General features: G+C 36.2%; 1 protein-coding gene across 1 annotated transcript in view; it reads right to left on the bottom strand.

The window, feature by feature from the left end:
* The window catches only part of galnt5 (polypeptide N-acetylgalactosaminyltransferase 5), a 47474-nt gene extending 27076 nt beyond the window's left edge, over positions 1–20398 (bottom strand). The window contains exons 1-5 of the mRNA XM_079821941.1: positions 18561–20398; positions 18298–18464; positions 17650–17769; positions 15901–16036; positions 13796–13915 (exon numbers count right to left, since the gene is read on the bottom strand). Of these exons, the coding sequence (XP_079678067.1) occupies positions 13796–13915; positions 15901–16036; positions 17650–17769; positions 18298–18464; positions 18561–19615 (1598 nt within the window). The 5' untranslated portion in view covers positions 19616–20398. The remainder of the gene's footprint in view (positions 1–13795; positions 13916–15900; positions 16037–17649; positions 17770–18297; positions 18465–18560) is intronic.
* Positions 20399–23119: the final 2721 nt, after the last annotated feature.

Here is a 23119-nt window from a genome sequence, read left to right as displayed (position 1 = left end):
AGATACCATTTCTTTCTAAAAATTAACATAATTGTGAGGACACTGCCTTTTCAAGTATTTTTGGCAGACAGGGTAGATTTAAGATTGGCCTGTATTTGACTAATTCTGTAGGATCAAGTTGCATTTTTTTAATAAGTGGTTTAATAATAGCCAACTTAAAAGTTTTTGGTACATATCCTAATGACAAAGATGAATTAATGATATTAAGAAGAGGATCTATGACCTCTGGAAGCTCCTCTTTTAATAGCCTAGTCGGGATATGGTCGAGCATTCATGTTGTTGATTTTGATGATTTAACAAGTTTAGCCAATTCTTCTTCTCCTATAGCAGTGAATGAGTGTAATTTTCCCTCAGTGACACTACAATGCTCTGTCTGATGTGATACTGTAGTAGATGGCTGCATGGTTAAAATTATCTTCCTAATATTATCAATCTTACATGTAAAAAAGTTCATAAAGTCATTACTGCTGTGCTGTTTACAAACATCAGAAGTTGAAGCTTTATTTTTGGTTAATTTAGCTACTGTATCGAATAAATACCTAGGCTTGTGTTTGTTTTCTTCTAAGAGAGTTGAGAAATAAGCAGATCTAGCAGTTTTTACAGCCTTTCTGTATGAGATTGTTGGGGAAAAAATTAATCACAGAAGATTTAATCTTCCACACCTGTTTTCTCTATTGTGTTTTAAATGAGTCAGATCAAAGAGGCCCCATCTTTGGAAGCCATACATTGTCCCTTTTATCTTTTATTGCTCTTGGAATCTGAGTTCCTGGCTAACATGCTTTGTTAGATGAAGATGAAGGACCATTGTGTTTCTTGCTTTTAATTCAAATGAGATCCAAGACAGGAGGGGGACCATTTGTGTATTGTCTCACCTCTTGCTCAAGGCGAAACCTTCAGTGGGTTTCGCCAGATGTATGGAAAATTACTGAGGGGGTTGTTAAAACATTGAGGGTATAAAAGTTTGTGCTTTCTTTTGTTTTAGCAGTTCACACTCAAGGTAGCCTCGAGCGGCTGCGTTTGACCGTGGCTCTTCCTTGCAAGGAAAATAAATCTTTATAAAGACAATTGGATTATGGTTTGTCTCTTATTAGTGATGTCGACGAATTAATTTTTGCCATTACAGTTGGTGTCAGAAGTTTGGGATTCCTTGGATGTGCCTTCTGGACCCCGAGAGCAGACAGTGACCTGATCATCCTGGACTTAGAGTCACAGCCTTACCCCGAAGAATTGAGGGAGAAGGGCTGACTGCTCTGGGGGTGTCCGGAGGGTCCAGACACTGGAATCAGAGAAAACGAATCCGATGGCAACGGGGCGCTTCTGGTAAGAGACAAACTTTTTAAATTCAGGGGGAAATGTTTTATTTTTTATTTTATAGAATTTGGTTAAATTGAAAATTGAATTGATAGGGATAAACCATTAGGCGAGTCTGACTCTGTGGCAAATGCAGCGTGAATTGATGTTTTTTACGAGGTAGAAAAAAGAACTGAAATCACGTGGGCGATTAAATACCTAGATTGGTATAAATAAGACCTAGATTGGTCTGAGAATAAATAAGACCTAGATTGGTCTGGGAACCATATTACCTAGATTGGGTTGGTTCCGCCCGCGGTCAGGTAACCAGGGCACAAAATCGGGCACTATTGAGAGTGTCCGCCCGGCTGATCTCGGGCGAGGAGATCAGATCTGTCCGGAGACGTCCAACAGATTAATAGCGCGCGCGCGAAAAGCCACAGAATCAGACTGCCAATATGGGGAAATCCCAAAGCAAGCTAGCTGAATATGAGACACCGGTATTTTATCAAATGAGAAAATTATATGGCCAGAAATGCATGCAACGTATACGAAGTTCATTAAATGTCATGATTTGAGTGTCACCGCTGAGTGACCGGACTGGGACTGTGAAAGAGTCAGTTGAAGGAAAAGGATAAATCGATGGGCTGTTGTGAGAACGCGTGTGAGAACTGTGAGCAGACACCGAAATGCTGGGTGTGAGAGGCATTGACTGTGGAGAAATGAAACGGAGAAATTAAAATGCCACAGCTGTTTAAAGATCGCTGGTGAGTATGAACTTTGACTAAATTTTAGCTAACAATTTGAGTGATATGATCAGTAATTTGATTAGTCGGTATAAAGATTGTAAGATGAACAAGAGCAAATGCTGTAAGCAGCTCCGCTCTGAAACCCTGACTTCAAAGAAATTTGCTGGACTGATGAAGATAATGGGCAGAAATGTTTTTATTGTAATTGGAAGTTAACTAGCTACAAACAAAGAGAGAACAAGAGAATTCAAATTTGTAGATGTTTGTGCGTATTCATTAATTTATAAAATGGGGGAGGTGCCATAACCGAAGGAAGATATACAATTTGAGTAACTAAAAATAATGTTGGTGAAAAAGCAGATAAACTTTGATAAAGCACCATAAATTGCAAGCCATTGTCTGTTTTATTGGACCTCGAGCGAGCTCTGTTCTCAGACAGACTGCCACTTTTGGAGCACACAGGTTGCTGAACGTTGCTCCATAAGCTAAAGATGAGAGCGTTTTAATTGTGCTCAGCTGGGCCATTGATTTTGCGCGTAACTGTGTCTGAACACCCATAAGGTGTAAAAAGTGTGGCAAATCAGGCCACCAGACTAAATTCTGTAAATGAAATCAGTAAAAAAAAAAAAAAAAAAAAAAAAGAATAAAACAGATTTACACTAAGAAAATGAGAAAATAATAAGCTTGATAAATTCTTTAGTGATTATTTTTGAAGGAAGGATTTGAGATCATTTTAATATGAGGTTAAAAGTAAAGTTAAAGATGATAAAACATGTTGTAAAAGATATATAAAATATATAAATCCTGATTAACCGAGTTAAATGAAAAAGATATAATAAATATGTTCTTGCTCTTCTCACCTTTGCAAAACTCTGATAATGATGATTTGACTGAATATTGGGTTGTTGAAATAACTATAGGTGTTAAAATGTTGAAAACCCTAGAAATTGATGTTTTGGTTTCAAAAGATAAGCCTGTGCTGAGCTGAAATAAACAATTTGTAATCTCAATCCGGCCACCACGTGGCCTAATTTGAGTAACAGAGACTCAATCTGAGTGAAAATTATAGCTTCTGAATTTATTTTGGGGGCAAAAGACAAATATAAAGTTATGATCACTTGAAAATGTGATTTCTCTCTGAGGATAGAGTTAAAAGGAAAATGTCTTATATTTATTTGAAAACAAAGCCAGATCTTACACTGAGCTAGTGTGAGGAGTGAAAGGTTTATGAAAATGCAGTGTACCAGCCCTGAAGGCCTCAGAGTCTCTCTCTGATCCCAGACCAGCTCAAAGCTGATATCTGAGCCTGTGCCACAGATGATAGAAGATATTGATGAGTAAAAGCACAGGGCATTATGTGAACACAATAGACAGTTATTTGTTAAGATATAAAAAAGGTGCCATCAAGAGGGCAATAAGACGGAAATTGAACTGAAATTTTGATTAATGTATGATATGACCAGTAACTTCTGTCTACTCTTAGCCTTCACCATGTACAGAACTGATGGCCTTAGTCACAGATGTAGCAGAACATTAAATGGAATGGAGAGTTGTTTTGGCTAAATTCACTGAGTGTAATCCACGCACTGTTAGGTTGCGTCTTTGAAGAAGTATGATGGATTTTAGTGATTAAGTTGTGTTATAATTAACCTGTCTCCATGTTTTTGCTAATTTGAAAGCAGACCAGATGGCTCTGATGACTCTTGAATGCACTTTCCGAAAGGCTCTAGAAAATATCGGATCCTGTTTAGGGTCAAAGATCTCAAAGCGATGACGAGGTTGAGCACGATGTGGTTGTTCCCGATGACGGGTAAGACTTCCTACGGCCTGACAGGATAGCAACCCAAGCCAGGGGAATCACGATAAGTCGCCTTGGACCCCCTACCAAAAAAAAAAAAAAAAAAAGGAGGAGGGGGTTTTATGTGAGGTGTGTATGAGAGGTGAGGCAGATGTCTGTGAGGCCAGCAGCATCTCTGTTGGGGGGGGAAGCTGTGTTTCGTAAGGGCCAAGGTCAAGACTGGACACAGCAGCCCCTGCCCTAATATTGGCCCCTCTATACCGCTCACCAAATACCGCATAAATTGAGAGCCAGGAAACACCCTGAAGGAAAAGAGCTATGAATGAGATCGGCATTCAAGAGCCAGCTGAGACCATGCTGTGATTGTGATTGATAACTTTGTGGAGCAGAACAAAATTTATTTGGATTAGTAAAACTGTATGATATTGAACTAATATGTCTCTATCATAGTCTTAATCCTGCAGGTCATTAGGATGGCAGAGGATAATTTGGAGACATGGTGATGGCTTTAAGATGAGGATGGCTTTTGAAGTTTAAAGAGAAGGTCTGAATAACAAAGAAATCTAAACTAAAGATAACTTGAAACAATAAGTTACACTATGAAATTTCTAAACTTTGTGAAGGATTAATGATTTAAGGGTTAATGAATTTAACATTATAGTTAAAGTCTTAGAAGACTGTTGAAAAGATTATCTGGGTGAGAGAGAGAGAGAGAGGCTGGAAACAGGGATTGTACTATATCTGTTATTGCTCAGTTAAAGCTGAGACTACAAAAAAACAATGATATCAGAACAAAACAACCCAGCTGACTTTTCTAAAAATAAACAACTAATGAACGAACATATTTGAAACTGGTTAAGAGACCATGTAAAAGCACATCTTGAGAATGAGCAGTTCATATTTATGTGTCATGATTGAGTGTAGTGTGTCAGTAACCTCTGGAATTAGTGTCTTTATCATTACAGATGAGTTAAGTTAAACAAAACAAAAAAAAAACTTTAGAGGAAGTTGATTATTCTGAGTGAATCTGATGAAAAGATGATCAGAACATGGGACGAGCTTTAAGTGGATTGGACATCCAGCTCTGTCTGTCACTAGTAATTATGACCAAATTTGTCATGGATGAAGACTATTTTAATTTATCTTTGGATTAATTAAGAGACAAAGTGACAATTTAACCGAAGTCACTATCCAAATGATCTAGAGACTCCATCATATTTATGAAAGGCCGGAGGGCGAACCAAAAAGATAACTTCTAAAAGAATATCTAGATAACTTCTAGACATATTTTGATTCATACAGGAAACAAAAAAAATAAATAGAAAATAAAAATAAAAATTAGGATTTCTGACAGGGATTGTGAACAATCAAAGTCAAATTAGGCTAAAATGGATATTGAAATATGAATGCTTTTTAAAATACAGATTGGTTTTAACCAGCGTTAAAGAAATTGATGTGGCTAGTTTGATGATAAGAATCACTGCCAAATTACATGATGTAAGAGGAGTTTTAATGGACAGGGCATGGAGAAAAGGGTACTTTAAAAGAAATCCTAATTGATTAATTAATTAATTTTGTTTATTGATAACAGGAGCTGAAAAGATTTTGATAAAGAATTGGGTATTGAGTATGATTAAGTATGATGTCACGAGATAAAGATGAGTGAACGAGCTGATTGAACGTAATACAAATTGATAATTTTGTCATTTTGATGAAGTATATTTAACATTAACAAATTTAGATTTATATTTGTTAATGGTTAAATATGAGGTGGGCTATGATGAGTGAAAATGGGTCTGTTGGAAATAGTAAGTAGGGTAGTTTGTGAAGAATTGTGTTGAAATGACTGACTGAAGGAAGGGTGATAAGAATGTGATGCACAGTGAGAAACTGTGGGCAAAGCACAAAATGTTAACTGAAGGATGTTTTATGTAGAGATTTAAGGCGCTAAGATGGATTATTATCTATCTTACTTATTTGTATTGTTTAGTTTGAGTTTGAGTGAATGCCAAAAAGGTCTGTTATGATTTTGATTAATCAAAAGAACCACTGATTGTTTGTTTTTCATATATGTTTTCTAAAGTGTTTAGTCTCTGAGGAGTGACTGTGGGTCTGACCTAGGGATGTGTGTGTCGTCAAACGGTTGATAGCAGAAAGTTGGCATGTTTGAATTTTGGAGGTATCACACACCCCTAACATGATGGGAGAGCAGTGACAGTGATTACTGACTTAGCCCGGCTTACAGAGATGAAATACGGATTTGTCTTCCATTTTATTGGATATTTTCAGTATGTTTATGGGAAACTTTCAAGTTAAGACTTAAATGCGCAGCGTAACTAACAACAAAGAGTTTATTTCAACAGAAAACCATGAGAGCAGATGCGGCTGCGAAGGCCACGGCAGCACAGCAGTCAAAGGAACCAGAATGTATTTTATTATCTGAAACTAACACAAATGCTTTGATTTCCTTACAGAGTATGCAGGCATTTGCCACAGCAGCGGAGAAGCACCTGTGGAGACGTGGCTGGAAACTTATGAATGATGTGTGAATGTGCAAAATGGCGTCTAGACAAGAAGTGATGGCAAGCCTTGTTTACCCCAACAATATTTTCAATGATTATGATAAATGGCTGCATGGGCGAGCCTGCAGCCAAAGGGGGAATGGTAATGGTAATGGTACTCAAATGAATGAAGTTTATAAGGGGGTTACAATATTTGCTGAAAATTTCGCATTTTGATGCATATTGAAATACATGAAAACGAGAAAAGGCCTTGAGTAAATCTGAGCCCGTTTGAGACATTTTTTTTTTTTTGGAAGACCACCATTCATGGGAATGGAAGGGGGTAAACAATAGCTTGCATCAATAGAATTGTGAATTATTGCAAAGAAATGTCTTCTCTGTTGTCTGGTGTATGTGTGCAGGCGAAAACTGCTACAGGGGAAACCGGCTGAGACTCCCTTGCACAACATCAAGCCAGGAGATCACGTGGTAAAACAGGACCTGAGTACGAAGAGCTGGAAGGCGGAAAGGTGGCTAGGGCCTTTTGTCAGACTTCTGACGACACTGCCGTCAAAGAAGCGGAGAGAGCGACGTGGGTGCATGCGAGCCATTGCAGAAAGGTCCCAACAGTGATCGGGGAGGAGGAGCCGAGAGGAGAGAGAAGCAGGAGGAAAACGTCTGTGCGAGCAGATATATAAACATCATTTGCCGTTATCATCTCAGGAGCAGAGACACTGGCACAACGTGGTGCTGAGCCAACCAGTTTTCAAGTTAAACCCTATTTCAAGCCTACAGAATCCAGTAGGTGGTGCTTAGAGCTGCAGCGGACATCGAGCAAGGGAAGATTCCAACAAAACATCCAACGTCTGCTCGAAAGAGAACGCAGCGGTACAACCACACAGACATGTTGATTACAAAATTGAGAGTGATGCATGTTCAAGGAGATGTGTGCGTGTGCTCACGAGACTGAAGCTGAACGTGAAAGCAGGGTGTTCTGACTGCAGAGTCAGAATTGACATCAAGAATTCGACCACAGGGAACTGCACAGCGGTGATAGGCAGTATCACAACAGGTTTTACCTGTACATTTAGAAAACCAAGTGACACTTCGCATGCGGTAATTTGGGTTCGTGGTGACAGAAACCATTTCATGCCACACAAAGACTCGACAGGTTGCTGTTATCCAGCTTTAATGAATGTGATGAGTGACTATTATTACTACTTCTATTTTTATTATATACACATTTTAAATTTTTCTTTTTTTTGCAAGTTATCAAAGAATGATAAAAGGGGGAAATTGTTGGGGAAAAATTTAATCACAGAAGATTTAATCTTCCACACCTGTTTTCTCTATTGTGTTTTAAATGAGTCAGATCAAAGAGGCCCCATCTTTGGAAGCCATACATTGTCCCTTTTATCTTTTATTGCTCTTGGAATCTGAGTTCCTGGCTAACATGCTTTGTTAGATGAAGATGAAGGACCATTGTGTTTCTTGCTTTTAATTCAAATGAGATCCAAGACAGGAGGGGGACCATTTGTGTATTGTCTCACCTCTTGCTCAAGGCGAAACCTTCAGTGGGTTTCGGCAGATGTATGGAAAATTACTGAGGGGGTTGTTAAAACATTGAGGGTATAAAAGTTTGTGCTTTCTTTTGTTTTAGCAGTTCACACTCAAGGTAGCCTCGAGCGGCTGCGTTTGACCGTGGCTCTTCCTTGCAAGGAAAATAAATCTTTATAAAGACAATTGGATTATGGTTTGTCTCTTATTAGTGATGTCGACGAATTAATTTTTGCCATTACAAGATCATGCTCTCTTTCCACGAATTATGAAAGACCTCTAGTTTTGTTTTCTTCCAGCTGCGCTCCATTTTTCTGAGAATGCAACTAAGTCATGTCTGGCAACTAAAGGCAACTGACAAATAAGTTTTCCATTCCATTATATATATATATATATATATATATATATATATATATATATATATATATATAATATAATATAATATAATATAAATTAAGGTAATATAATTTTTTTACAAACAGATTATTTATATTTATATATAATAAATCTACCCAGATATCTGGATCTTTGTGAACATATCCGTGCACAAGTCAATGGCAACAAGAAAATGGAAGAAATAAAAGCTGCCTTAAAGTTTATGGCAGATGAGATCAGCAAAGTTGCTACTCAACAACAAAGCATCCTGGCCCTCATGGAGGAGATACGTAACCTAAGAGAAATAGAAAATCTGAGAGACAAAAAGACTGACGAACTTGAACAAAGGATTGATGCATTTGAACAACAAACTTGGAGTAAGGATGTTACTGGATGTAACTGGATGTTACTGGATCATTACTGGACTAGAGACAAAGCATCGCAGCTATGCTAGAGCAGCAGCTGGAGCAAATGAAGGCGAGGATGCTCCCCTAGAAGAATTGCAGACATTGGAACAACAGGTTTTGCTGTACCTAAGCAGTAAACATATCAATCTGGATGAGAGGAATATCTCTAGCTGTTATGCAATCCCAAACAAGAATGACCTATTGTCACCAATTTTAAATGTTTAAGCCATGAAAAAATAAAGGCTTTTTAACTTTTTCAACACACCCATCAAGTGCCTTGGACTACCTTTGTTTCTGAACTTAATTATCCCATACAACCAAAGAGCACCGAGATTTTACACCCTGTGCAGCCCTTCTTGCATTCCTTGCTTTAACATACTATGTTTGTTTGAAAACAGGGAACAGAAATATAACCTAAGAGGAGAGAATATGTTTAAAAAACAAATGGTCAGAAGAAACTGTAAAATAAACACCATTTCAGTATAAGGGGTCAACTTGTGGAATGGTCTCACCGCTGATCTTAAGAGGAGCAACTCCATTTATTATTTTAAAAAACTGTTAAAAATCAAAATTTTTGACAAATATATGGATGCCTAAGAAAAATTGTCTAAGATAAGTTTATGCATAAATGTTGTGCATTAATTGAAACAACACATGCAACAAACAAACATTTGTAATTAAGTGTGTGTATGTATGTATGTATGTATATATGTATGTATATGAGTATATATACAGTACGTGTATATGACTATGTGTGTATTTATGCATATGTTAATACATGTATATTGTTTATGTTAAAACTTTTGGGTAGATGTTGTTTTGTAAATAGGGTAGGCATAATAAGCCGTGGCTTCAGCCTACACCTTTTCGGTTACCCTCCTTGTTTGCTTGTAATGAATGTGTGTGTGTGTGTGTAAAAATAAATTATAATTATTAATTTATAATAATAAATTATCGTAATAAATCGTTTTATTTATAATTATTAAATTATAAATAAAACGAATATATATATATATATATATATAGTGACGAGTCTCTCTGGGCATATCAGCGTCGCCCTGGCAACCAACGCACGGCACCTGCACGACCTCATCACGGGCTGATCGGTCACAGCTGCACCCGATCAGCGAGAGGGTGTAAAAGCCGCTGCCGCTCTCACTTGAGCAGACACCCGTCTCATGCTGAACGTGCTGGAACTAACCCTTTCTCTCTTACCTCACAGAAGGCAGCGAGTGACCGACAGCCCGACTGAGCACGCCTGGACACCCACCTTCACGAGCACGAGGACTTCACAGGGACACCAGCCACGACGACAGCACGCACCTTTGTTTCACCGTTTGCACCTATTCCCCAAAGTGTTCACATTAAATCCACCCTCCGGGGTTCACTTTCACGAGCTACCTTGTTGTGTGATTTCTCACCGTGACAATATATATATATATATATACGTTTTATTTATTTATAAATAAAACGTATATATATATATATATATATATATATATATATATTCGTTTTATTTATAATTTAATAATTATAAATAAAACGATTTATTACGATAATTTATTATTAGAAATTAATAATTATAATTTATTTTTACACACACACACATAAATATATATATATATATAAATAATATACACACACACATTATATATATATATATATGTATATATGTGTGTGTGTGTATATTATATGTGTGTGTGTGTGTGTGTGTATGTATATATATATATATATATATATATATAAATATAAAATTTGCTGTACATTTTCTCACATTATCACAGTTTATTCGCTATAGTTTAGAAAATGGTAATAAAATATGATAAGAACTCAAGAACTCTATCAGAACAAATTCATCTTGATAATGTCAGATAACTTTGATAGAAAGGTATGTAATTGATTACAATCAACCAATCAGCTGTTAAATTTGAAGCTGCAGTCCGTAGTTTCCTCTTTGGCGCCATCTCTGTTCAAAATCTGCAATTGCAGTTATTCGCGGAATTATCAACTTTACGTGAATTGTGCCTCTGCTCGGCACAGCGCGGAGGAATCCAATGTTTTGAGGAGAATGTGTGGCTGTCAGTCACCGCGCCGGTGGATACTGTCATTCTGAATCACAGATTATACTTTTTGAAAGTATGACCAACATAAGAATTTTCACCGGGAAATGTAATCCAAACAAGTAAGTAGATAACATCCACTTTTGTTCTGACCAACTAAGGGGAAAAAAGCATTGCAGTAAATCGCGATGATTAAATCTAACGACCGCTTATCATATCACGTCAACACGTGCAAATTATACTTTGTTTATAAATTGTTAATGTTAACAACATCAGCATAGCGTGACTACATTTAATGTGTATTAGGGCTACCTGTAGTTTAGTTTCCATTTCTGTGCAGTCTAATTTCGATCTGTCATATACCAACAAATGAATGTGGAGTAGAGGTGAATTGCTCCCTCTCATAGCTAGCCCAAAATAATTGATATTTTCCATAATGCACATAGCAAAACGAGAAAGGCGCAACAAAGAAAACGCCGTAACTGCATGAATTAAGCAAACAAGTGTGCTTCTATTACATAATTTAACCATTGAGATGTCTTATCCAGCAGAAAAAAAAACGGTCTCTGCGTCCGTTTTGAACCCCTTTAAAACACGGTGTTCACGCCACCTTTCAAAAGCCCTTTTATCCTTGTTTTCGCATAGGCCCGGTGGCGGTCTCTTTTTTTCTGTAGCCACTCCGAGGGTGTGTCTCAATCAGCTCCCTTATGTCCTGATCAGTGCCCTGACTACTGAACTAGGGAGCTGATTGAGACCCACCCCGAAAGTCCAAAGTCTTTTGCATTTTACAATGGGTGAATCTCCAGTTGTCACTGGTGATTGTGTTTGAACCTTTCTAGATCCGCCATCAAATTGAGAAGTTTATTTATATCAAGTGCTGAGAGAAAAGGCTATAAATCTCCACCTCCAACATCCTCACACACAATATAGCCTACTAGCCGGGACACCTTCTTTATGTGTACAGATGTGACGTAATGACACAAAGACATTTCTTGAATTACCACTGGAATTATTACAAGCTTACCGTTGTAAATCGAGCTAAGGTAAGCAGATAGTATGGAACACTAGCTGGTTATGTACTTGCTCAAAAAATTATTTTGGATAATTTTTAACCCAAAAAAGTTACGGACTGCAGCTTTAAGTACACAATTAGATAATGTAGGTCCGCCAATTACCAAGTAATGCTTCATTTTGTTTAGTCTGTGGTGTAAAAGGTTGCATTAGCAATTAAAGAAAAAAAAAAAACACTTAAGCAAAACATGGTCAGGTCAAAGTGTGAATCATTTTGGTCCCAAATTTATCAATTTTAATGGTAGTCCACTGTATGAATATTTTTTGGGTATAATGTGTCACAGTTTACATTATTTTGCAATCCTCACTTCTATAATTTCATTCTATAATGAAATTATAGAATTATAGAAAATGAACTATAGTGTCCTACACCCACTAAAAAAAGTAAAGATATAAAAAAATATATCTGGTGTCTGAATAATTATTTTATATAAATCATAATAATTCTGTATATAATATATGATAACTCAAAGGTTCTCTTATCCTTTGGCTCTCTCTGGTGGACAACATTAGTATTACAGCCTCTGTCAATTTATGTCATTCCCATTGATTCATCAGAAATTTGTCATGTTTACTCAGAATATCCTGTTGTCCATGTATACCAAGATTTGTGAAGTTTAGATGGCCTATTTGCAATGAAATATATATATATATATATATATATATATATATATATATTTATTTATTTATGGGTCAAAGACATTTTTTGTGTCCTATTTCATTATTTTCCTAAAAATAATTTTAATAAATACATGTCATATATCAAATTGATCTACAATATTTCCTTTATAAGAAACCCTTTTATTTATTTTTAAAATTCAATGTTTGAAATGCTGTTTGAAAGGCCAAAAATGTCAAGTTGTGCGACCGTCCGAACGTACAAACAGAAAACATAACTGCAATAAAAAGGTTAATTTTCTCAGTAAAATTCTTAATCAAATAGTTTGGCATGATTTTACGTTAAATTCCTTATAAATTAGGGAAAATAGTGTATCAGTCCTATTTCAAAACGTTTTCAAAAAGTAATTCTATTACTTAAAAAACTTTTGTCCGAAAAATTTACTTCTCCAAATGTCAGGTGGGCAACCTACATAAAAAGGCCATTTTATGTAATGTTACTTTAAGAAAACCATGTGCCAGCATATGATATCACACAGAAGAACCCCTTTGATGCAGTAACAATGTTAGTCACCCTCCCATAAATATTAGATAATTTGACATTTTTGAGTAATGATGAGGTTGATTCGATTCAACTTATGTCAGGTTGTATGACCCCTGGAAAACTTTGAAAATGTGTTATTATAAAAATGTGTATTTGATTTAAAAAAAAATTATGTATAACCTTGAGCATATGGTCAAACATTTGTATAGGTGCCCAAGTTAATGCCTGTTAGATTTGAATTGAGTTTAAAATGTCAGGTGGTGCGACCAATATGTCAGGTGGTGCAACCAGCAAATTTACATTTAAAAGCATCAATTCCCACTGCATTTGCAAAATGAAGTAAGAAATATAACTGTAAACCATCATATAACGTATACAAATAATTTTTACAGTTAAAAACAAAAAATATTTATGGAAAATTGGGTGTTTGAACACAGAAAAGTGCCCGTTTATATGTATTGGACTAAAAGGGCAATACTTAAAGAAATGTAAAGGGAATTTACAATTTAATATGCATTTTAGACACTACAATAATTCACATCTACAAGTTTTCAGTAGTGCTAAGTACATTAAATGTATATTATTTTAAATGAATATATGGCCGCACCACCTTACATTTTGTGGGTGGTAAAATGAGAAATCTTGTTTAATAATGAATTAATGCTGTCTTAAATGCTGTAAAACCAATATGAATCAACACCATACATTTTTGGGACATAAAAATGCATTTTAAAACTGTTTTGCTTAAAATTATAATTTTTAAAATCTTAAACACCTTATTTGTCATTGACCCATATATAGGTTATTCCATTACGTTAATGTTACCTGATGGGGTCTGAATCCTTGACCTGGTTCTTTCTAATATATTCCTCAGGTAGAGCACTCCAGCCAAACACCAGTGGCCATCTGAAAATGCCTCTTTGGAAGTTATCAACAAGCATGTAACTGCAACAAAACAAACAAAACATATATATATATATATATATTAGTCCATTAATTTTAACAGTTTAATGCAGCAGTGCAACTACACTCTTTAGTTTTATGAGAACATGTACTATCTGAAGCGACAAATGACCATCTTGTCACTTACAGGTATTGCAGGGTTATTTGACGCGTGAGAACTAAAACAAGACGCTTCCAGTCCAGTACTGCATTTATCCACTTTATTTGTCACAGTTCTGATACTCAAACACATTGTAATCCTCCCCTTGCATATCCACTCCTGACACGGTCAAAAATTGTTTGCTTCCCTCATTACAACTGACTTCACTTACTCTCTGGCTACTAGGGATGGGCGGATTGATCCTAGAGTATCGATACTTCCGATACTGGCATTGTATCGAAAGTATCGAATCTCACATTGAAATATCGATTCTACCTGGGATTTATTTTAAACAAGCGATTTTATAATATGTTTATAATAGTAGTAGGCCGTATAGTATATAAATTTACTTAAATATGAACGTCAATGGGAACTATTTCTTCTTCCGCTGTGTCTGTGCTTATCATGTATTCATGTCAGCGGCACAACGGTAAGCACCACAATCTCTCAGCGCAGAATCGAGTGCAATGCTGCGGTCATGACTTGACTTATTGCCTCCAGTTAACAACGATAAAGCTTCATGTGACATTTGTCAACAAACAATTTGCCATTGTGGCAATACCACAAACATGACAAAGCATCTAAAAGTTAAACACCCTAAAGAGCACGAAGTAGTAGCCTAAAGCTGAGCCGAGCAGAGAAGGTAACACAGTCACGACCCTCATGATCTTCTGGCTCGAGGCCGAGTTCTTTAGCAGAAGGTACCAAGTGATGATTACATAAATTAAATTATTTGAATAAAATAGTCTAGTCACGTTTATTTATATTATGCTTTAGACCTATACAATACAGATTGTTTCAGATATGAAGATTAAATGCAGTATTTCATGAAGAATATTATAATAACTTACTGGACATTTTAATTTAAACAGTAGGATTTTAAATTTTTTCATTAGCCTATATCTTTTTATATTAGGCTACTTGGTATCTTATGGTGGATATTCATAATTTTTTACTTTTAATGTACATTTATGTGTTTATTAAATAAATTAAAGTTTAACCTGGGAAAGATTTACTAACATAAATTCTTTATGCCTGTAACACGATGATTTCAGTGCAAATCACAGACATTCTTTTTCTTTTTTCAAAAGCAAGAGAGTTGATACTTTGTATCGGACATGGAACGTAAAAAATATGGACGACGCGACTTCATTGACTTCCGCTGACCAGAGTTGAAGCTTTCGTAGACCCGCACACAGCGCTGACATCTTGGGACAGAGTCTGCGCAGTAGCGATCTTGGGACCGGAGTTGCGCAGTAGAGAGCATGAAGTAGAGGCACGATTATCAAAAGCCCGCCCACACTCTCACAGATGCAGAACAAGTCATTATGTTGGTGTGAACTAAACAGTTATAGAAATGTAGAAATTAAAGCTAAAGTTCCAATCTCCTCCCAAAAAAAGTCGGTGCCTCAGTGACAACTTCACTAAGAGAAAAACTAAAACTAAACTTATTTAAAAAACGAACACTTGAAATGAAGTCATCGTGATAAAAACTGCCTAAAATGACAGAAACCATCTTTAGGAAACAATTATTTGAAGTGTAATTTAATTGTTTAGTGTGTCTCGCGTCCATTCTAATGCATGGAGAGGTGGGGTTTAGGAGCTATACTGGGACCAACCATTAGGGGGCGATCGAGGCGTGGAGGCTTCAGTTTCTGAGAGGAGCACTACAGGCTTGGTATCGCCCATCCCTACTGGCTACCTATATACCCATTAAACCCACATTCCACCCGGTGTCTAAAAGTGGAACTACAACAGGCATTACACTGTTACACCATGGTATTCTTTGAAGTGCCTTGAAATTGCATGACTGAATATACTTCATTACCTCATGTCCTTATCGCTGATGACCTCAATAACAGGGCAGACCACTTTTTTGCGGTCCAGGTAAACTCTTTCTAACAGTGGCTCCAGCCACCCCACATTACACTCAATGTGAGAGTCCAGGAATGTCAACACTTCACCTGCAGACGAAACAACAACTGTTGAAACAACCATTACAGCCAAACACTAAAACAACATTCATTGTTTATAGCAGAGATACTAGCTGTCAATGCCATCATTGCCATGTTGCCTAAAAGATTAAATTAAGCACAAATCCAAGGACAGTCCCTAGGCATATTGCTGCTGTACGGATTGAAGCCTTCTGAGTAGAGATGAACCGATTGATCGGCCAGGGATAGGAATTGGCCGATTTTCTGCATGATCGACCTGATCAGTTATCGGCCGATCAGTCTCACGTGTCTCCGATTTTGAGCCGATCCGTCTACATGCGGCTGGGAGCACGAGCGCGTCCGCGCCGTTGACGTCAGAGCCACACTCGCGCTCACAGCCGCATGCAAACACTAGAAGACACTAATTATAACATTTGTAAAACTTGCAAGGTTAAAATAAACCGCGGGGGAACCACCAGGAAAGCGCACAACACGACAAACCTAATTAGACACTTAAAACTCCATCACCCCGCGGCGGAACTGCCCAGTTTGAAGAAGGAAACGTTAGTAAAGGTAAAACGGCTAAAGCTGGCCAGAGCTCGGAGCCAGCCACAGGTCAGCAGCCTCTCCTATCTTTCCTTGGTATAAGCAGCGAAAAGACCAAAGCAATTACAAAGAAATTATGGACTTCATGGCGCTGGATGATCAGTCGATCGCACAAACCGCCACTTCATGAGAATTTACCGTTTCATTGGAGACACTCAAGGGCAACGGTAACCCGTCTTCACGGCAACCCGTCAAAATAAAAGTTTGGTTTAAAAAAAATTGAATTGACAGAATATATTAGGCTACTGTTGTAGCCTACTGTAGATTTAGCGCCGACTCTATGTAATAATAATACGTCTCTACTACTAATAATCATTATGCTTAAATGGTTGATTTTTTTTCACTTGATCTTTTTTTTATAAACAATGTTTACTTTTAAACAGCATACAGCCTTTAAATGTTTGTGTATGATTTACTTATAATTATTATCATCATAAATAATGAACTTAATACATTTAATATTTTTTTTAAATGGTTAATATATACATTTAGCTGTGATACCGAAATTGGTACCGAGTACCATAAAATTTTTATGGTATTGGTACCGACTACTGGAATTTTGGTACTGTGACATCCCTAGCCGGCAACATTTATTACCCAAATTAATGAACTATTATTTGGAGGAGTATTGTACACTTCAGGTTTGTTCATTCATAGGATCTTTTGTACTTTAGTAAAAAAGAGAAAAAGGTCAATTTAAAATGTTTTGTTTCATAAAGCAACTGATTTTCAGTTATTTCTACTTCTTTCCAGGCACAGAACACTTATTTTTTGAGAGTTGTTTAAGTGAGAGAAGATCCTGTTGTAATGTTTAATAATTTATTTTAGAATCAAAAACAATTTGCTTTGAAGAAAAAGTGGATTTTTGTTTGTATATGCTGTCAATTATAGTTCTTAGAAAGAAAATCGGAATCGGCAAAAATCGGTATCGGCCGATCTCATTAACAAAAAAATCGGAAATCGGAATCGGCCAAGAAAATTGCAATCGGTGCATCTCTACTTCTGAGTAAAATTATTTGAATTCGAGCGTACAGTACCTGTAGCAGCATTGGCCCCTGCAATCCTGGCTCTGATGAGGCCTTGTCTCTCTTTCAGACGGATAATTCTTACTTTAGTGAATTGAGACATATAAACATCCAACTGATCCTTCAGGTAGTCTAGAACACAGACAAAATCCTTCAATTTAAAACAGAACCATAGAAAGGCGAGGACTACATTGCTTTTTCAATTAGAGGTTGTCTCTAATTATTTTCTTTTTATGACAATTTTAAAGCAAAACTGCTTACAGTAAGAATATAATATAATAGTCAGAATATAAATCAAAGGCTTTTCCTTTTTCTTTACATTTTTATTCAATGATCAAATCCATGTTTATATTTTTCTTCTAGGAATTGTGATGTTTTTTAATAGATTAAACATAGTTTAATACATTTCACTTTTTTCAAGACTTTCAAGGCTTTCCCGATTGAAAAATTAACCAGTTACTCATACTGTATGGATAGCTGTGAAACAGAAGCCTGTTTTATACCATGTTTACCCCCGTATTTAATGCTGATCACCCAAAATGGACATTGATACTATGTGTAAGACTTTTAACTATTAGAAATAAACCATGTCACTGAGCTCACGATTCAAATAATTTCCTTAAAATGCAAGTAAATCAGCACGGAATTGTTCCCTCAGACCTTTGGTGCTGCAGTCATCCACCAGAATGATCTCTTTCAGCAGGTGTGGGGGAGACCTGTTGAGCACACTGTGCACCGAGCGCAGTAGAGTTGACCAAACCTCATCCACAAAGCAGAAGATCACGCTGGTATTGGGCAGGTCATCATGAACGAGATTTTCTGAACATCTAAACAATACAGGGTATGGAGGTGTTATACATATGCTATCTTGCCATAACATAAAATTTGCCATGACCTGCCCGAATACAATGGTTCAAACTCACGTTTGTGGTCTGGTGTCTGGAATGGCTCTATCTATTGGTATCTGTTCACTCAGGAATACATTAAAATATCCTTCACTCCAGCGTCTTCGACTCTCCGGTTCTTTTTCTCTGGGAACTCTTGCAGGCTGTCCAAACTGTCCCATGGCCTGCAGATCTCTGGGCATGTCTGTCACATCTAGGGCCACAACTTTATGAAGCCCACCTGACTTCCTCATCCGCACACTAGTAGAGTGCAGTACCTCTTCTGCCATTTTTTTAGTAGGCCTAATATCTGGTTTAGTTTTGTTGAAAGTATTGACATGTTTCTCTCTATTATCAATAATACTTTTCAGTTTATCAGTCTCTGCTGGTTTGAGCAAATCATTACTCAAGTTCTTTTGTAAACCTGCATCTACATGTACTTCATTAAGTGACATCACAAGTGTGTCATTGGTATGATGTACTTTCTCCACAGTGTTTTCTTTGAGAGCAGGACGATACATTTTCTCCTGGACAGTAGGCAGTGCTTTAGTAAGTAAGTATGCTTTAACATCTAGATTTGCTTCCGTCTGTCCAGCGTTTATTTTGCTCATCTTTGCAGTTATACTGTTCACTTTGCCATTAATAACAGTTTTTGTCTCATTTATTTTTCGAGGGATGCTAATAATTGTTACTTTCACAGGTGATTTCACAGTTAGATTCACTTTGTTTTGATTAATTACATCATTTTGTTCCACAAAAGCCTTGTCAGCCCAAAAAATTGAAGCTTGGGTTTCCGTCCTAAACTTTGGCCACTTTCTGTAAATCTCATCAACTTTCTTTTCAAACCGGTTTCTGTTTTTAAAAAACTCTCTCTTGTCTTGGTTTACTTTTTGCAGAGGATGTTTGAAGACATCCTCTACATTGCCTTTCCTCCTTCCCTGTTTTAGTGCAATCTCTCTCACTTTGAGATCCTGATTCACATCATTAAAGGATATCCGCAGTGCTGCGATATCAAAGAGGAGCCAGATTACAGATGCGATAAACACAAACGCCAGGACCCTCCCACTGCCTCTGAAATACTTCCTAAACTTCATTTTTAATGTTCACGCTTCAGAAAGAGACTGACGCCACATTATTAAACTGACGTGACTACCTGAAATATTCACAAGTGACAATTGGATAAGAAACAAAGAGATGATTTGTGTTAGGTAAGCGGGCCAAGATGGAAATAATGAACAAACAACGTAGCAAAGAAGCCGCAAATGTTAGCAGAATTGAAACAACTGTCGCTATGGTTACATGCGTTTATCAAGCTATCGCGATAATAGAAACGGGATTTGATTGTGGTTTACCTGGCCATGCAGACGATGTTTATTCCATTTTGTGACTGGTGGTGTAAATAGACAATTTAAGAGTACCAAAACATTTTAGTAAATATTGTCATTGCTAAACACTAAGTGTGAGAAGGTAGCCAGGTGGGCACTACTTCAGTAAACATCCAGACTGCGTGGCAACATTTCTGCAGTATGACCTAAAAACTCTGTTGTCCAGGCAAACTTCCGCAGGTTTGCACTTAAAGGCATATTAGATCCACAATAAATCCATATAGGATATGTCGTTTCAAAGAACGCTGAAATAGTCGCGTGAAACTTCCTATTGAGATCGCCGTCGAAAAGTTTGTCATCACACACGTGCTGCTCCGGTCTTCTCAAATTAACGTTTTCGTTTCGATATTCTGAAAGGTTCAATTCGACAATTATCTGGTGCCACTTCTAAGCACACACATAACCACACACGTTCATGTGTTCCACTGGGTTAAGGACATCCTCCTGTAAGCCCGTAGTTCCTGCTGGCGTCCTGCACATCAGACCTGCCCTGTTTTACACGTAGGCTAAACACACTTATATCTGACGACGTGTCAATATTTAGAGCGATATTGTGGACGCCTTGATAAATTAAATCCTGATCAGGGTGTTGTTCGAGTAAGACATATATTTATATTACAGTAGGCTATGTTAGTCAATACATTCGTTTAAAATATCTATAAAAATTACACTATGGGAGTTTGGACTGCCATGGCAATAGCATGGTATATTTAAGTATACTTTGAAGTAGGCTACTTGTTAATAGTGTGGGCACACCTTACTTGTTCTCTAGCCTATACTATTTTACACATATAATAATTATATATGGGAATGTAAAATTACAAACAACGTCCTTTAAAATAGCAAAATAAAAACTTTATTATTATCTTATATTTTAATTTCTTTGAATAGATTTGTATTCTATCATCCAACTTAATGAAGTAGCCTACATAACAATGCTTTTTAGTAGGCTACAAGTATCTACTTCAACTCATCCATTTAAAAAATAAATAAATGTTTTGTTTTCAAACCAAATTCATAGCCTACATGATTCATTCTCACAATTGCTTAACTATGTTTGTGTACAAAACTAATTTCAAGCATTATTCTTTAAAAAAAAAAGTTTTTTAAGACCACGAGAAATATAAATTCAGGCAAGTGTGTCCCAAACTTTTGACCCAGTTTAAATACCACAGATCTTGCACAGTGTCATGGATGGTCATTAAGTTCCATAGTATATTTCATAGTATCACACTATTACCATAATACATAATATATTATGATACCTTACCTGTACCATGGTACTGTCACAGATTTTTTTATTTTATTTTATATAAGGTGGAGGACAGTTGCCAAGTTGCCAACATATTAACATTGTTATATCTGTGTATGCTCACAGTCTGTGAAAGATTGTGAAAGATTTAAAAGCTGTTATTTAGATCAAGTCTGGTCTAACCTGTTTTGTTGCGAGAGACAATACCTGAAAATCTTGTCTGTGTTTGCTCTTCTAAAATAAACTAAAAGTTTTTAAACAGCACAGTATTATTACACATACAACACACCCGAACATAAAATGCTAAAGTATGGGTGAGCTGCTAAAGAAAAGTTTTTTGTGTGTGAGCCTAATATAAAAAAAGTAGATATTATAGACCAGTGGTTCTCAAAATGTTTATACCAAGTACCACAATTCAGAAAATATGTGGCTCTCCAAGTACCACCATAATGACCAACATTAAAATACAGTAGTGTAGTAGGCCTAACTATTCAGCTACAGCTCTGCACAGTTCAAAAACGAGGCAGTTTATTCCCTAATAGGAATATTTTTTTTGTTGTCAGCCACTTTAACATTATAAATACACAGTTTGTACATTAACACTGCACTGTGCTTACATACAGGTAAATAAAATAATATAATAATGATTAAATTAAAATGTGTTATATCTAAAAGTTAAATTAAAACTGTCATGTACTTAAATGTAAAAACAACTTTACTCAAATAAAGATGAAATTAAAATGTATTGTTTTAACATTAATTTATATTTAAAGTCTAAATTAAATATTTGTTCTGAGTTTGTCACACCACAGAAAAATGTGTTATTAATTGTGTGCCAAATTTAAATTATAAAAAAAAAAGCCAAGCAAAAATCTTGAAAAAAATAAGCAGCATTCTCTGCTCTCAAACACTGTCTGCGCTGAAACCACGCCCACTAGCGGGAAAGCAGCAGTTAGCACACAAGACAACTGGGCAGTGATACGTACTGCAACGATGGCACCAGGGCTGCGTTCAGCCCCGACAAAACGTTGCAAAACGTTTTTTAAACGGTAACGGTGCTGCGTTGAACACCCTGTTCTGTTGACGCAAGAGTTGTAACTATGGCAGCCGAGAAGGCCATTCTTTGTGTTCTTTTTGTGGAATTTTCGGAGCCTGATGAAATCGATATAAATACGTGTTTAATACTGCAAAATACATGCAATCACTGCCCTTGCCGTCCAGAATAAAAGACAACATCCCAATCCCATTTAATGAACCTCCTGGTAATCAATTCTAACTTAAATCATTTTATTTCTAGTTCTTACTTTTTTAATAGCTTGTATTTTCTTTCTCACTTTATGTCAAGCAATTGCCATATATGAAATTTGGTATATAAATAAACTTGCCTTGCAATTAAGCTAAAGATATAAATAAATACATCATCATGATATATATGTATATATATATATATATATATATATATATATATATATATATATATATATATATATATATATATATATATATATATATATATATAGCCTATATATATATATATATATATATATATATATATATATATATATATATATATATAGCCTATATATATAGCCTATATATATATATATATATATATATAGCCTATATATATATATATATATATATATATATATATATATATATATATATATATATATATATATATATATATATATATATATATATATATATATTAAACTCTTACGACAATCATGTCTTCTAATACCAGCGGACACATTAAACAACTTTACTTCCATTGTGTGAGCTGTCTCTTTAAAACTGCGTGGTTTATATACATTTTGCCGCTGATTGGGCTGTCATTTTTGACACACCCACCAAACGAGATCAAACGCATCTCAAACATAGACATAATAAATACATAGACGCCCTATTGGCCGCTGGACCGTACGTCAACGACGCCGCCATATTGCGGAGGGCAACTT

This window comes from Gobio gobio, assembly GCF_949357685.1.
Source record: "Gobio gobio genome assembly, chromosome: 7".
Taxonomy (NCBI): Eukaryota; Metazoa; Chordata; class Actinopteri; order Cypriniformes; family Gobionidae; genus Gobio; species Gobio gobio.
The sequence above is the reverse complement of the archived record's forward strand: the minus strand, read 5'-3'. Positions and strand labels throughout refer to the sequence as shown.